Genomic DNA, 14,799 nt, shown 5'->3' with positions numbered 1-14,799 from the left:
AGGACTAGAGTGAACTGAGAAAGAGAATATGAATTATGGAGGATTGAATGATTTGACTAAGCTAAGGTCCAAACTACTAAATGTTGCACTAAAAATTATCAATGAGTATAAATCTATAAAACCATGAGACTATGAATCTATGATGAAAGATTTATTCTAAACTATGAGCTCATAGAACTATACTACTTTGAAACTACATGAAACTCATGGAATCTATCCATGCCACTACTATGAAACTCATGGAATCTATCCATGCCACTATGTGAAACTTATGGAACCTATCCATGCTACTAAGCCTTGTGATGGCTTCTATTCTACTGTGCCTTAGCTCAAAGTGGCTACATGAAATAAGAAAACTATCAAAGAAAACTGAAAAATACTATTTCATGCATCATACTATTTCTTTGAATGACTTGAAGGCATTACCGCGGCACATCTTGGAGGTGTTGTAGGTTTGGTCCCAAGTAGACCTACTGGGGGTGGCAAAAGGGGGAATAATTGACCTAAGTGGCAACAGTGATACGCCCTTGTGGCCGGGTCATGACCCACTGCAAATCATAGCCAAACCTGACAAGGACCGCACATTCTATAGTCGTTGAGGTCCATTCCCAAAAAGACCCATCTTGGGCCAAACACCAGTGGTGTTCTACTAAAGCTAAATGCTGCTTCTATTCTATTCTACTGTGCCAATCTAAATGCAGGGAATGGAGTCCTCCGATCGTCTACGACTTGAATCTATCTATCTATCTATGAGACTCTATGGTAAGAGCTGGACAAGTCGCTAGTCATAGAGTGATGGGATCCCCATGCATCATTGCATACTATTGAAACATGAGAGACAATAATCGGTGAGGTTGAAACTTGCATTCATGCATCATATGCTTACTACTAGGAATGATTGATTTATTATGAATTTGGTGATGAATATAAGTATTGCTTATTGCTCTACTATATTATTAAGTACTTGATGATGGTGAATGCTGGTTGTTGGAATTGTTGTGTTTGTGACGCCGCTTTCCTTGGGGTATGGCAAATTGATTGTTGTTTATGTATGGAGAACTTACCCTTTGAATTGTGTTGTATTATGTCATTCTTCTTTTTTATCTATATAGAGGGACAAAAACAAGGTGAAGGTATGGATCTCACCTTTTGAGGAAGATATCTATCACTCGTTCATCTTCTCGCACTACTGGATGGATTGAAGAGAGCAGTAAAGATTATGCTACTGCTGTTGCTACTTCTAGTTTTTCTTCGCCTACTTCTTTTGAGCGGTCTAATCCTATTAAGGATTACTCCCCTTATGACTGTTGCTTTTATTCGATTATGTATTAGGGGAATTGCTCTTAGGGAATCTAGTTATATTATGTTACTGTATTTGGATAATGTTATCTTATTTTAAACTATGACTAATTTCCTTGTTGGATCAACTGATGATTATAATATATGAAGGCACTTTCAGATCATGGTATTATGATTGATTTTACTCTACTATACTATCGATTATGAGATTTTGAGATTATAATTCATCTATGAAGTGACAAGGTGTTGGATGTAATTCAGATATGCATATTAACTCTCTTTCTTTCTAGAAAAAGGGAACTTATACTTATATTTGTATGTATGAAGAAAAAAAAATTACCAAATTTTGGTATTTTCTGAACTACTATGATATAAAAGTTGGTATCAGAGTTTTAGTACTAGAAGGGTCGTTACAGACCCTATCATAGATCAAGTTCCAAATGCAACCGAAGCTCGCCCCCTTCCTCGAGATCCTACCGTTGCCGAAGGTCATCCAAAAAAGAGAAAGGACAAAGGCAAAGAGAAGGAGATCGAGAAGGAGCAGAAACAAAAACATTCTCGTGATGTCAAGTCCAATGGTGAAGGGGCTCGTCGGTTCAGATTGTGGTACCTCCTTCCACAGTATCCAAATCCTTCTTTGCTGAAGGATTTTAGGTTAACCGAATTGTCTTCCCTGATGCATTGTCAGAGTCTGAGCGAGCACTCATCAACGGCCAAAGTCATAGGAATCATTGGCAATGGTATTGTGAGTTCCATGCCCGAGCTATGATAATGGCTTGCAGCTTTGCTTTGGAACCTTTGCAAGAATTGGAAAAGGTTCAAAGCCGACTCTCCTCCATTGAGCAAGCTTTGGCACAGAGTGAAGAAGTTCGGTCAAGCTTGGCCAAGATCAATAAGTCGCTGGAGGATGTAAATGCTCAACAAAAGGAGCATTTTTACATATTGGAGAGTCGGATGCGCGCAGCCGATGAGGCGTTGAGGGATAAAGACTCTGAGTTGGAGGCAAAAAGCTTGGAATTGAAAGAAGAAAAGCAAAAGTTTGAAACCGAGCAGAAGGCTTTAACCGACAAGTGTAATTTAAAACTCGTGGCAGAGAATGAGGCCAGTTTCAAGCATGCCATCCGCCAAGCTTTTGAATTTTGCCAAGTCCCCTCTAACTTCAACTTCGACTCGTCCAGGGACTTCTTTGGTGGGAAATTCTTGCCATATGCAAAGGTGGACAACGAGGTAGAACCCTACGATGAGGCCCTAAGCCATGCTCAAGGTGCTACTGACAAGGATGCCTATTCGGAGCAGGGCCCAGATGGAGGAGATTAGGGTTTTTTTTATCATAGGCCGATAGTGCCTAAATTTTGTAATCCATCCAGCATATCAATACAGACTTATCTTTTGTTAATGGCCGACTACTACTTATATTGTAATGGAAGAACAACGTATAATTTAAATCGATCAGGTAAATCAGAATAAGTGATACACCGAATAGAGATTTTAGTTAAGGTATTAATTCATCTTTGATATAATAAAGGTACTCGGGAGGGTTTTCAACTAAAATTCATCCTTGGCCGAGTAGGTGTTCTTGTAAAGGTATTTAAATGATTGATTCATCTTTGACCGAGTAGGGGTACCCGGGAGGGTATAAAATTTGATCATCCTTGGCCGAGGGATACTTGGGAGGATATAATAAAATTGTTCATCCTTGGCCGAGTAGGGGTACTCGGGAGGGTATTTAAATGATCGATTCATCCTTGACTGAGTAGGGATACTCAGAAGGGTATAATAAAATTTGTTCATCCTTGGCCGAGGGATACTCGGGAGGGTATTTAAATGATTGATTCATCCTTGATCGAGTAGGGGTACTCGGGAAGGTATAATAAAAAATTCAAGACAACTGAAGAGCTGAAGAGATATTGTTATTAACAATATGTGCCTCGTTAAAAACCTTCCTAGGAAAACCTCTTTTCACATTCTTTTAAGAGGATAAAACCTGAGTGAGGAAAAGAGTGCACAGTTTATGTATTACATTTGCTTAACTGAAATAATGCTTTAAATGCGAAATGTTCCAGGTCCTCGGTATTGCTCTCCCTTTAAGTGTTTCAAGCTTATACGACCCATTGTCTAGCCGTGCTATTATCTGAAAGGGTCCTTCCCAGTTAGCAGCAAGTTTTCCTTCTCGTTAGTCCTGACGTGTTTCCCATGTTACTCTCTATACCAAGTCTTCAATATTAAATTGTCTTGGTTTTATTTTTCAATTGAATTTCCTGGGCATTATCCTCCTGCTTGCTTTGACCATAATTGCTGCTTGACCGCGTACTTCATCTAATAAATCCAGGTTGATGGCTAGGGATTCGCCATTAGCCTGTTCCTCGAAGTGTTGCCTCTGAAATGATGGTTCTCCGATCTCGACTGGCACCATGGCATCTGTACCATAGGTTAACCGAAAGGGTGTTTCTTTTGTGGCAGTTTGGGGGGTGTACTGATAAGCCCACAAGATCTCGGGTAATTTTTCTGCCTATTCTGCTTTTGCTGAACCCAACCTTCTTTTTAGTTCATGTAGGATGACCTTGTTTGCAGCCTCGGCCTGTCTCTTAGTCTGAGGATATTCGACAGAGGTGACCCTATGTTTGATTTGCAACCCTTCCAAAAATTAATTAAATTGTCGATCGATGAACTGTAGCCTGTTATCTGTTATCAAAGCATGAGGTATGCTGAATCGGGTGATTATATTTTTTCAAGTGAACTTCTGTACATTATTGGCTGTGATAATGGCGAGTGGCTCTACTTATATCCACTTGGTAAAGTAGTCCACGACAACAGTCAAGAATTTACACTGCCCTTTTGCTAAGGGAAAAGGTCCGAGAAGGTCCATTCCTCAAACGACAAAAGGCCATGATGAAGTGATGGGGTGAAGGATTTTGGCATGTTGATGTATGTAAGGACCATGTTGCTGATAGGGGATATATTTTTTTTACAAAATTGTTGTAGTCTGCAGATAATGTCAGCCAAAAGTATCTGGCTCTTAGAATCTTGGCTGCCATAGTTCGTCCATCGGAATGGGTACCGCAAATACCTTCATGAATTTCCCTCATCACATAACTAGCCTGATCTTCATCAAGACATTTCAACATGGGTGTTGAAATTCCTCTCTTGTATAGTTCTTTACCGAGAAGGATGTATTTGGCTGCCTGTATTCTTATCTTCTTAGCTGAGGTTGGATCATTTGACAGGCTACTGTTGGTGAGATATTGGATAATTAGGGTCATCCAATTTTGAGGCACGTTTTCTATGTCCGTGCACTCCTGTTTAGAAATACTGGGTTTATGGATCTCCTGATGAATCACACTTTGTAATTGTCCTGGTTTTTACTGGCTAGCCAGTCTAGCGAGCTTATCAGTCTGTTCGTTCATGGTCCTCAGTGTGTATCAAACATGTACCTCGTCAAATTCTCCCTCAATATTTTTGAATTCTTGGTAGTATTGGAGCATATCCGAGTCTTTCACCTGATAAGTTCCATTAACCTATTCGGCCACTATTTTTGAATCACTCCAACAAGTGATGTGTTTGACACCAATTTTTTTTGCCAATCTGAGACCGGCCAACAACGCCTCATACTCAGACTAATTGTTGGATCCTTTAAATCCAAACTAAATGGATTGTTCAATCATTATGGTGTTCAGTCCTTCTAACATAATTCCTGCTCCACAACCCAGTCAGTTTGATGATCTGTCTACATGTAGGTTCCACATGTCCGTGTTGGTCTGTGTCTGGGTAGTAAATTCATTGACAAAGTCTGCAATTACTTGAACTTTAAGAGGGCGTCGGTTTTCAAAATGGATATCAAATTGAGATAGCTCGATCGTTCAAGCCATTAATCGACCAGCTAACTCTGTTTTTCTCAAAATTTTGGCCATTAGGCAGTTGGTACGTACTACCACCTGATGGCTTTGGAAGTAATGTCTTAATCGGCGAGCAGTGTGGACTAGTGCCAGTACCACCTTCTCCATCAATTGATATCGGGTTTCGGCACTTTGGAGTGTTCGATTGATAAAGTACAGTGGTGCCGATTCAGGCGTTTCTTGCAATAAGACTGAGCTGATGACAGTTTCTGATACAGCCAAGTAAATAATTATATCCTGTCCTGGTTTTGGTTTTGTCAACACAGGCGGAGCTACTAACATGTTTTTATACTGGAGAAAAGCAGCCTCACATTCATCAAACCAAGCAAATTTTTGTGATTTCTTAAGCAGATCAATGAAAGGCTGAGAACTTTCTGCCATTATGGGCAGAAATCTAGCTAGGGCAACAATTCGGCCGGCTAGTCTTTGGACCTCCTTAACATTCCAAGGGCTGGTCATTTCAATAATGGCATGGCACTTATCAAGGTTTGCTTGAATCCCTTTTTCAGAAAGTATAAACCCTAGGAATTTTCTCTCAGCTACTCCAAATGTGCATTTTTCAGGGTTAAACTTCATTCCATGTTGTCTTGCTTCGCCGAATACCTCCTTTAAATGAGCGATATGTCGTGCCAAAGAGGTGGACTTGACCACTATATTGTCGACACAGACTTTCATGCACTTTTTTATTTGCTTTTCAAAAAATTTATTCATCAACCTTTGATAAGTTGCCCTTGTATTTTCAGACCAAAGGACATTACTCAGTAACAGAAATTCGTCGAATCTATGATAAATATGTCTTTTCTTTATCTGGGGGATACATCTGGATCTGATTATATCCAGTGTAGGCATCCAAGAAACTAAGTATCTTATGGTTGGCGGCTCCATTGACTAAGGCATCGATATTTGGAAAGGGGGTAAGCGTCCTTAGGGCACGCCTTGTTTAAATCTGTGACGTCAATGCACATTCGCCATTTGTCGTTGGCCTTTTTGACCATGACCACATTGACTAACCAGGTGGAGCATCAAACTTCTCTGATGAAGCCGGCTTGTAGTAGTTTATTGGTTTCCTCCTTTACTGCCTGTGGCCTATCCCTTCCAATTTTCCTCTTTTTCTGTACTATTGGTTTGGCTCCCTTATAAACCGATAGATGATGACAGAAAAATTCTAGATCTATGCCTGACATGTCAGAAGCTGATCAAGCAAATAAATCAGCATTTCGTAGTAGCACACTCTGAAGGTCCTGCTGGTCTTCCTAGGTAAGTGACATGTTCAGTTTTTCTTCATAGCCGAGAAGGCTGCTTGTTTTCACTGGACTCAACCCTACATCCTTCATCAATTCTGGGATCCAGCTCAATATCCAAGTCCTCTCCTGATTCAGGGGATACAATATTAACATTTCGTTTGCATCTTTGGAACGGCTTTAGGCGCAAACTCGCAAAATAACATTTTCTGGAAGTCTTCTGATCGGCGTGAACAATGATGATTCGTCCTCTCTCTGATGGAAATTTCATGGTCAAGTACGGAGTGAATACTATGGCTTTTAACTTATTGAGGGCCGGCCGGCCAAGTAGTATATTGTACGGAAAAATCGACCAGTGGCTCACGGTACTCCTCCAGTTCCTCTTCTGGTATCCCAAGTTGTTTGAAGGTGCTCCAATATAGGATGTCGGTCGAGCTCCCCTGATCGACTAAAGTTTTTCATACTGTGCAATTGAGGATGTCAACACTTATAACCATGGATCATCTTGCACCGAATCTATCCCCTAAAAGTCCTCGTCAGTGAATGTGATAGGGGGGATTCAGATTCTACTGCCTAGTGATACGTTGTTAACGGAGTGAACCTATCTCAGATGCCTCTTTTTGGCCAAATTGGTAGGGCCTCCTCCTGCAAACCCATCGGCTATGGTGTTAATAACCCTTTTTGAATATTTTTCACATTCGTCATATCGTTTGACAAGGGGCTCTCCTGACCTACTCCGTTGTCGTTCGGGCTTTTTATCATCATATCTTGATGATTTGGGGTAACAATCTCTTCCCCTATCGGCATGATCGATGGGGTTTGTTTGCACAAATCCTTTCAGATGTTGTTCCTTAATCTGATCTTCAATTTTATCCTTTGGAGTTGTGCACTCCTCTGTAGTATGTCCCCTATTTTGATGGGATCGACAAGATTTGGTTTTGTCTGCCCTAGGGGGGTGTTGGCATGCCTAGGCATGGTCAATATTTCTGTTGCTAAAGCTTGATCGAGTATCCTAGACCGGTTGGTGTTGAGAGTTGTATATGAAGGATACTTGGGTCTTCTAGGCGGCCTCTTAGCATCATTTCTTCTATCTTTATTTTCTTGCCGAGATTTAAAAGTTTCTCTTTTATCCATATCTTTTGAGTTGAACCCCTGGTCCATCCGAACTTGACTTCGATATTCGGCCAACTCCTCCATTTGCATATACTTTGCTGCTTGACTCCTTAATTCATCCAGGTCCATGGGTATTTTTTACAGATGCTATTAACAAAAGGTCCTGGTTTGAGGGCCGTTGTGAGATGATGCATGGCCACAGCAGGTTTCAAATTATGGATTGAGAGGGTTACTTTGTCAAAACGTTCCATGAATGCTCTAAGCGTCTCTCGTTTTTCCTTACGGATGTTGACGAGTGCCAAAGACATCAGAGGGTGGGGCCAGCTTGTGGCGAACTGTAAATTGAATTATCTGGTGAGAGTTGCAAACAAATCAACAGATGAAGGGGGTAGCCTGGTTAACCAGCTGAGGACCGGTCCTCGAAGTGAAGTGGGGAATATTCTACATAATAAGACATCATTTTCTGTATACAGACCGACCTAGCTTGTGAAAATATCCAAATGTTTCCATCATATTTTTCTATCGTTAGACCTCTCCAGTTGTCAGGTAGCCTAGCCTCCAAGATATGCTGAACAAACGGGCTTCAACTTACTACATCATCTCGATCAGTTTGGGTTCCATGTTGTTGGGCCACCCTTAGTTTTTCTTGTAATTCCGAGGACTCTCCTTGTTCTTGGGTGAGGGGTGTAGTTTGAGAGGGTATGTGTGTTCTAATTTCTTCCCTTCGCAAAGCCGACAACTCAAGGGCATCTTTTTCTCTCTCCTTTTTTATTTCCATCATTTCTCTCTGAGTTGCCTTACTACTGCAAAAAGGCTCTCATCACCCCCCTATCTACCAATACCTTTGGGATCGGCTGATTAGGTGTGGTATTTTCTTGCTGCTGGGAAGTTCCTCCATGTTGGATCTGTCCATCTTGTTGGCTTCTTATTAGTACCATGATGATTGAAAAGCGAGGCGATCTGCCCCACGGTGGGCGCCAAAATATTCCTAGTTTGAGAATACTAATCTTCAAGTCTCTTCTTAGATAAGGTGACGTCCTTCCATATATTGCTAACACTGCTCAATGTAGGGGAGGGTACCTGCAAAAGGCACTCTGATGCTGAAGTCAGGAATCAGTTATGAGCAATAAAGATTATTTAATGTTTAAAAGTCAACCATTTACCTGTACCTCTTACCTTCCTTTTATAAGAAATATTAAGGGCTAATGAGCTTTATGAATCAGCCCTGATTTTGGTCTTTTTTATTAAAGTAGATAATGGTCAGATTATTATCCTTAATTAGGTCAATTACCTTTTATACTGACGTAAGGGATTTTTGGTTATTTAAACCGAAGGAATACTCAGTTTCCTTTTCCTATAAGTAGAACCGAGTAGTTCCCTATCGGGTACATTTGTAATTTGCATAGAAAAATAAAAATATTTGCTAAACAATTTAACGCAACTATATTGATTGGGAGTGAACTAGTATAAATTTTTAGATTTTTTAACTTAGTTTTACTTGTACTCTTCTCTTTGATCCAATTATTTTTTAGGTAAATTAATTTTATTTTTCCAAAAAATCATTTCTTAGTTTACTATGAATAATTATTTCTTTTATTTTTTAATCCAAACTTCAAGTTTTATATTAATTATTATTAAAAAATAAATAATTATTACTAATGTGATAATTCATAATTGAATGATTGTTTAAATTTTTTTTTACACTATCAGTATATTTGAATTAAATTATAAAAATCTATTATACATTATACGTTCTAAGAGTTTAATTTTGATGCACTGTCAGTATAAAATCTTTACTGTCAATCAAATACTTTAATAGTTTGTTTTCTAATATAGAATAATAAATTTCGATGATCAAATATTTAAATTTTAGTATTTATATACAATAATTTAATTTTTATTTAAAATTACAAACTTTAAAAATTATGAAATCACTTAACTCAAAATTTTAAATTATAATAAATCAATAATATTTATTTAACTTACTCAAGATTATTTTTTTTGTAATTCTAAAATAATATTTATATTATTTAATCAAATATATTAAAAAAATAAAATGAAAAAGATATTATTATAATGTTGACATTACTTTTAAGGACATAATTGTCTACTCAATAAGAAAGTCACTTTCTTTCTTTTTATTTTCTTTTATATTTCTCCTATACAAACAATATAAAAATTTCTTCATTTTGTTTCATTACTTTCTTTCTACTCGTGGTTTCCTTCTCTGTCCTCTACTTTCATTATTTTTTTCTGAAGAGTGTAAGGCTACGAAGTCACTACAGAAACAATACTTACCAAACACCAACCATCTACTACGTTATACTATCCTAAAAACTTTTGATAATTCTTAATATAAATCTCTTCACACATTTACCTTCATAATTTGAACTTTTCTTCTCATTGATAAGTTAATAAACTGACTTTAAATAAAAATAAGCGTAAAATAATTTCAATAAACTAACATTAACTATTTTTAATATTTCTTTTTTAATCTGTATAATTTAAATAAAATAATCTTATAAATAGATCACGGGGAGTCTTTTTTGGAAACGTATCAGAAACAATTTCGAATTTAATATTAAAGAAGACATTCACTAGTTACAAACGTACAAGAAAATAAAAAGGTACTAAGATTAGCATATGTTTTTAACTCAATCCTCTGAAAAAGAATAATGACAACGGCTAAACAATGCTTTGGGCCCAAAACATAAAAAGATTTAGCCATCATTTTGCTTACAAACGTGAGTAATGAGAGAGCAGATTGTGTAAACGTATAAAATCTAGTAAACACGGAAGCAATATGAGGAGTGAACTCATAAAAAAGAGAGAGATTTGATTTTAACAGCAGGAGGCGAATTGTTAACAGTAGAATTATCTGTCCAATTCTTTTCACCCCAATGCCATAACATGCTCTCCCAGAAGCAGAAATCCTCGAAGCATGTTTTCAAACGTGAGTCTTTTATCTTAATTTTCCAGTGACCATCACTGTAGTTTCCTTTTTCTGCTTGTCTACGATCCCACTCTAGTGCAGCCTTCTGCTTGGACCTAAGCAAACAAAACTTCTGTAAGTTTTCTGGCATGGCATCATGCACCTTCCACCACCTTGCATGAGCTACGTTACTTGCAAACTCCTGCAGAATGGCCACATTCCAGTTGCAGTCATAGTCTCGGAAGCACTGCCATGGTTTGTAGCCCAGATAGTGGATCACATAAAGTATTGGTGGATAAGCTCCGAAGAGATGAGTTTTCATAACTTTCTTCTCTTCCTCATCACCTTCCCAAAAGTGCTTTAAGAAATTCATATGTTTTGGAATCCGATGCCACCACGTGAAAATTTCATTCAGATACCCTTGGTCTCCACCATTGTATGAGACAATCTCGTTGATGTGATCCATAAGCAGTTGAAACGTACAATTTGATGGTTCAACCACCATTACACCAGAGTTGAACAGTGTAGCATTGTTTCCGATGGCTGATATTTCAGGCATCTCGAAAAGAAAATCAATATTTCTTAGTATAAGAAGGTCAGCATCAATGAAAATTATTTTGTCATAATCTGTTAGCTGCCAGAGACGGAATTTGCTATAATTCCACTCATTATATGCCTCTGGTTCTGCTTTTGGATTCCTGATTCTTTGGATTGTATGGATCTTCCATCCAGCAGCCTCCAAGCCACCCCTATGATAGTCACTAATTGTTTCATCAACGAGAATCACTAGATCTCGTGTTGATCCAGCCATCCGAATACTCTGAGCTGCAGTAATGGCTCCGCAAACATACATGTGTGCAGAATGCAGGATGGTTGCATAAGCTTCTCGGCGTGGCCTTTCTGAGTAAAAATTTTCTGTTAAAAGCATTAGTTAGTCTCTGATAACTCCATAGATCAAAGGTAATGGAATAACATACTTTCAAAATCCATGTTAGCTTTCTAGAATATAAACAAGATTAAAAGTATAATAACCTAAAACATGAATTTTATGGTTAATTATCAGATGACATGATTCAACTAATATAAAAGTTCATGCTTTCTCCCACATTAAGTATCGAAACTGTTGTGACACCATGACTTGTATCTTTGATATTTATTTTAAGAATGGCAAGAGTAACTTGACGTTAAACAAAATAGTAATAGCTGACCTAATAGCAAGTATGGGTCCATCAGGCACCTTGGTTCACTATTTATTTATTTATTTGGTTTTTCAAATATAAACATAAGTTGAACGTCACTTAAAGAACAAAAGAGAAACAAGATTTGTGAGAAGGAGAAAAAAAAAGGTGCAAGGAAAAATAGAAAACATAGCATATGAAATACAAGAAGTTTAATTGAAACCTGACCTTTAGCCTTCAAAGGAACCGCTAGTTCACATGAACCAATTGGCAGCTGCAGCTTCTCCCTCAGTGTATTCAGGTTAGGTGCATAAAGCCAGGCACTCCCTTCCCGTTTTATAAGTTCCTTGCAGGTAAAGAGATTTGGGATTGGGAAGCAATCAGTCACCAAAAGCACATGCACTGGATGATATCCTTTGGAAAAAGCAGCAAATCTTGCAGCTTCAATCTGCAGGTGCAAACGAGCTACATCTCTTGACCAGCGCCCTGACTTGTTGCAGGGAAGCTTGACAGCAATAAGATCAAGCCGTGGTTTTCCTGGTCCCTGAATCCTAGGTAGAGTTGGACAAGTAGGGAACTCATATTCTTCTTCTTCGTCTATCCATTCTGGATACAGGACTTCCCAAGTAATATTATTTGAAGCATAGTTCAGGTAAAGGACTACATGCTCTGCTTCTGGTACCAACTGCTTCCAGAGGTCAATCTCACTGTCGTTGAAGTTTAATAAGCCAACACCCTGATAAGTGTCCTTATCCTTCAAATTTGCAAGAACTTTAGTTATTTGGTCCCACTCAATATTTAGAAAGGATACATAACATGAATCAATGCCATCAATAGCTCCTTTCCAGTTCCTAATGAAAGTCGGCCTGCCACACACACACACACACACAAAAAAAAGAAAAAACCTTAACCAAACAAGAAAAAAGTAAACATAGACACATCATTGTCTACAATTTGGACATATCAAATGCCATGGTGTACCAAGAAGAGAAGACAAGACATAATCTTAGAAGGAATACATGCTTTGAAGTATGCATGGACAGATACAAATTAATAAATGTAAATTTATTCTCCAAGACTCCATCCCTTGAAGAGATTAATGCGTATTGCAGTTTTGAAAACGGAATCTGTGAGCAGACTTCATTTTCCAGAGAAGCAAAAATTATGAAATGAAACTAAAATGATAGCAGGAAACTACTAAAGCTCAAAATATGAGGATGCAATATGTTAAAGCATTGTGAAAGACCAAGAGGCATACCGTGATATAGACTGTGATAGATGATCAGTATTATAAACAGCTGGTGGGTGGAAAATTGTAACTAAAGTTCCCAATATAACAATAACCAAAACTAATTTCCAATTTGGCTTGCAATTTATACTCCTATCTTGGAATGGAATATGCAATGCCTTCTCTACATCTTTAAAATCTTTACTTCTTTGATGCCTTCTCTTGTTAGTATCTTCACTGCATTAAGAAGAGAGAAAAAGTAAGTACTTTAGATGTGTAGGAGAAGAGAGAGAGTAGCAACAACGAAAGTAGCTATATATTTCAGAAAGAAGCATGGAATTAAACTTTTGGATGAACTTCAAATTTTAATTTCATCATCAACATATATAGAAATAAGAAAACAGATTACGAAAGACTTAGACAACAAAAGACATGCCTATTTATAAACTTAGTCCTGCCTGTCTTTCTGAAAATTGATTCAGAATCTGTATACCTTCCAATGTACATATGAATCTCAAATCCAAATTAACCAATAATGATTGATAATGATAATATGAATTATAAGGTACACCTCACCAATTGAGTAATAATTTTCCTTTTAGGAGAGCAACCATGCAAAAGAAACTGAGAGAAAATGTCATGATAGGGAAAGAACCAAAGCCACAGGTAAACTCATGATGCTAAAATGCAGAAGAATAAGACAACAAACAACAAGGAAAAAAAACTCTTATTCTATACATACTATGGTTATTTATTTATAACAAACAAAAAAAATAAAGCAGCACCAGAAAATGAAAAAAATAAAAAAATCTCCAAAACAGACAAATCACAAATCCCTTGATATGGCGACAGTTTTTGACATGGCAGTTTGCACAAACTTCAACGGTACATAAATGCTAGACTCAAATATTCAGCACTTCAAATTGACGATATCTACGACTTCAACATGCGCTATAATTAAAGTTCCTAAAATAGATGTGACACGCATAACGAACGACGAACTCTAACATCCAAAATGATGTAATTAATTGAAGTAATTAGAAAGGCATCGCGCATCTAAGGCGAATATGGTCAACTATGGTGGAGATTCCAAAGCAGAAACTAAGTAGCGAAGGAGAAAGACACGAACCTAAATGAAGAGGAGGAGCGGTGGCGCGGCTCGACGGTGCTTGGGGAGGGTCCCCTCATCTCCGATTCAGTTCAAAGCAGCATCAAAAGAGGGTTTTGTTTGGAAGAAAATAGAGTTGAAGTGTTGTGAGTTTAGTAGGTGGTCGAGTCGTGGAGTGGTTAATTCGTGCTTTTGACGAGAGTTTTGTAAGAAAGAACTCTTAGTAGGTGGATTTGCTTTGTAACTAAAGACTCGGTCATTCTTTGCCCATTCTTAATTTAATAAGTAAAGGACAAAAATTAGTTACATGATTATAAGGGTATTTTTTTTCCGTGCTGATAGATTGTTGTTTCGAATTTTTACCCTTTTCTTTAATGTAAGCGCTTTTCTGTTTGGTGACTCTGTTTTGAAATGGAAGATCATTCTCTTTTCTATAATTTTAATCTAGAAAAGTATGTTTTATGTTATTATTTAATAATTACGATTAAAATATTATTTCAATAACATATTTTAATTTTTATTGTGTGAATTATTAAGATAAAATTTTAATTAAAAAGTATCGCTAAAAATATTTATAACTATTCACTTAAATATTTATCATTTTAAAATTTAATTTTATAAATTTTTTTTACTTCATTTTATTGGTCATTTTGTACAGAAAGGATTAAAATAAATATTTTATAAAATCAAGGATTAAAAATTTAGAAAATGACGATGTTAAGTTACATGTGCTTATAATATAAGAGATTAAAAGTAGTGGTTGTACAGTGTTTAGTTTATTGCTTGAATGATGCTGCCATCACGTAT

The 14,799-nt window shown here is 37.3% G+C and overlaps 1 protein-coding gene across 1 annotated transcript; it reads right to left on the bottom strand.

Annotated features, from left to right (window-relative positions):
• Positions 1-10,096: 10,096 nt before the first annotated feature.
• LOC113846915 (putative UDP-glucuronate:xylan alpha-glucuronosyltransferase 3) lies at positions 10,097-14,250 on the bottom strand. The gene is made up of 4 exons (XM_027475658.1): positions 14,014-14,250; positions 12,915-13,121; positions 11,885-12,522; positions 10,097-11,393 (listed from the first exon to the last, which is right to left on the bottom strand). The coding sequence occupies exons 1-4, from the start codon at positions 14,070-14,072 to the stop codon at positions 10,363-10,365; spliced, it is 1,935 nt and encodes a 644-aa protein (XP_027331459.1). The 5' UTR covers positions 14,073-14,250; the 3' UTR covers positions 10,097-10,362.
• Between the last annotated feature and the right edge of the window lie 549 nt (positions 14,251-14,799).

Source organism: Abrus precatorius, unplaced genomic scaffold (genome assembly GCF_003935025.1).
Source record: "Abrus precatorius isolate BTA unplaced genomic scaffold, Abrus_2018 Scaffold8, whole genome shotgun sequence".
NCBI classification, from domain to species: domain Eukaryota; kingdom Viridiplantae; phylum Streptophyta; class Magnoliopsida; order Fabales; family Fabaceae; genus Abrus; species Abrus precatorius.
The sequence above is the reverse complement of the archived record's forward strand: the minus strand, read 5'-3'. Positions and strand labels throughout refer to the sequence as shown.

Coding starts and splice junctions, on each gene's coding strand:
- LOC113846915 (XM_027475658.1), bottom strand. CDS start 14,072: ATGAGGGGACCCTCCCCAAGCACCGTCGAGCCGCGCCACCGCTCCTCC. Junction 12,523..12,914: donor CTATCACAGTCTATATCACG/GTATGCCTCTTG, acceptor TGTGTGTGGCAG/GCCGACTTTCATTAGGAACT. Junction 11,394..11,884: donor GGTTCCTTTGAAGGCTAAAG/GTCAGGTTTCAA, acceptor TGCTTTTAACAG/AAAATTTTTACTCAGAAAGG.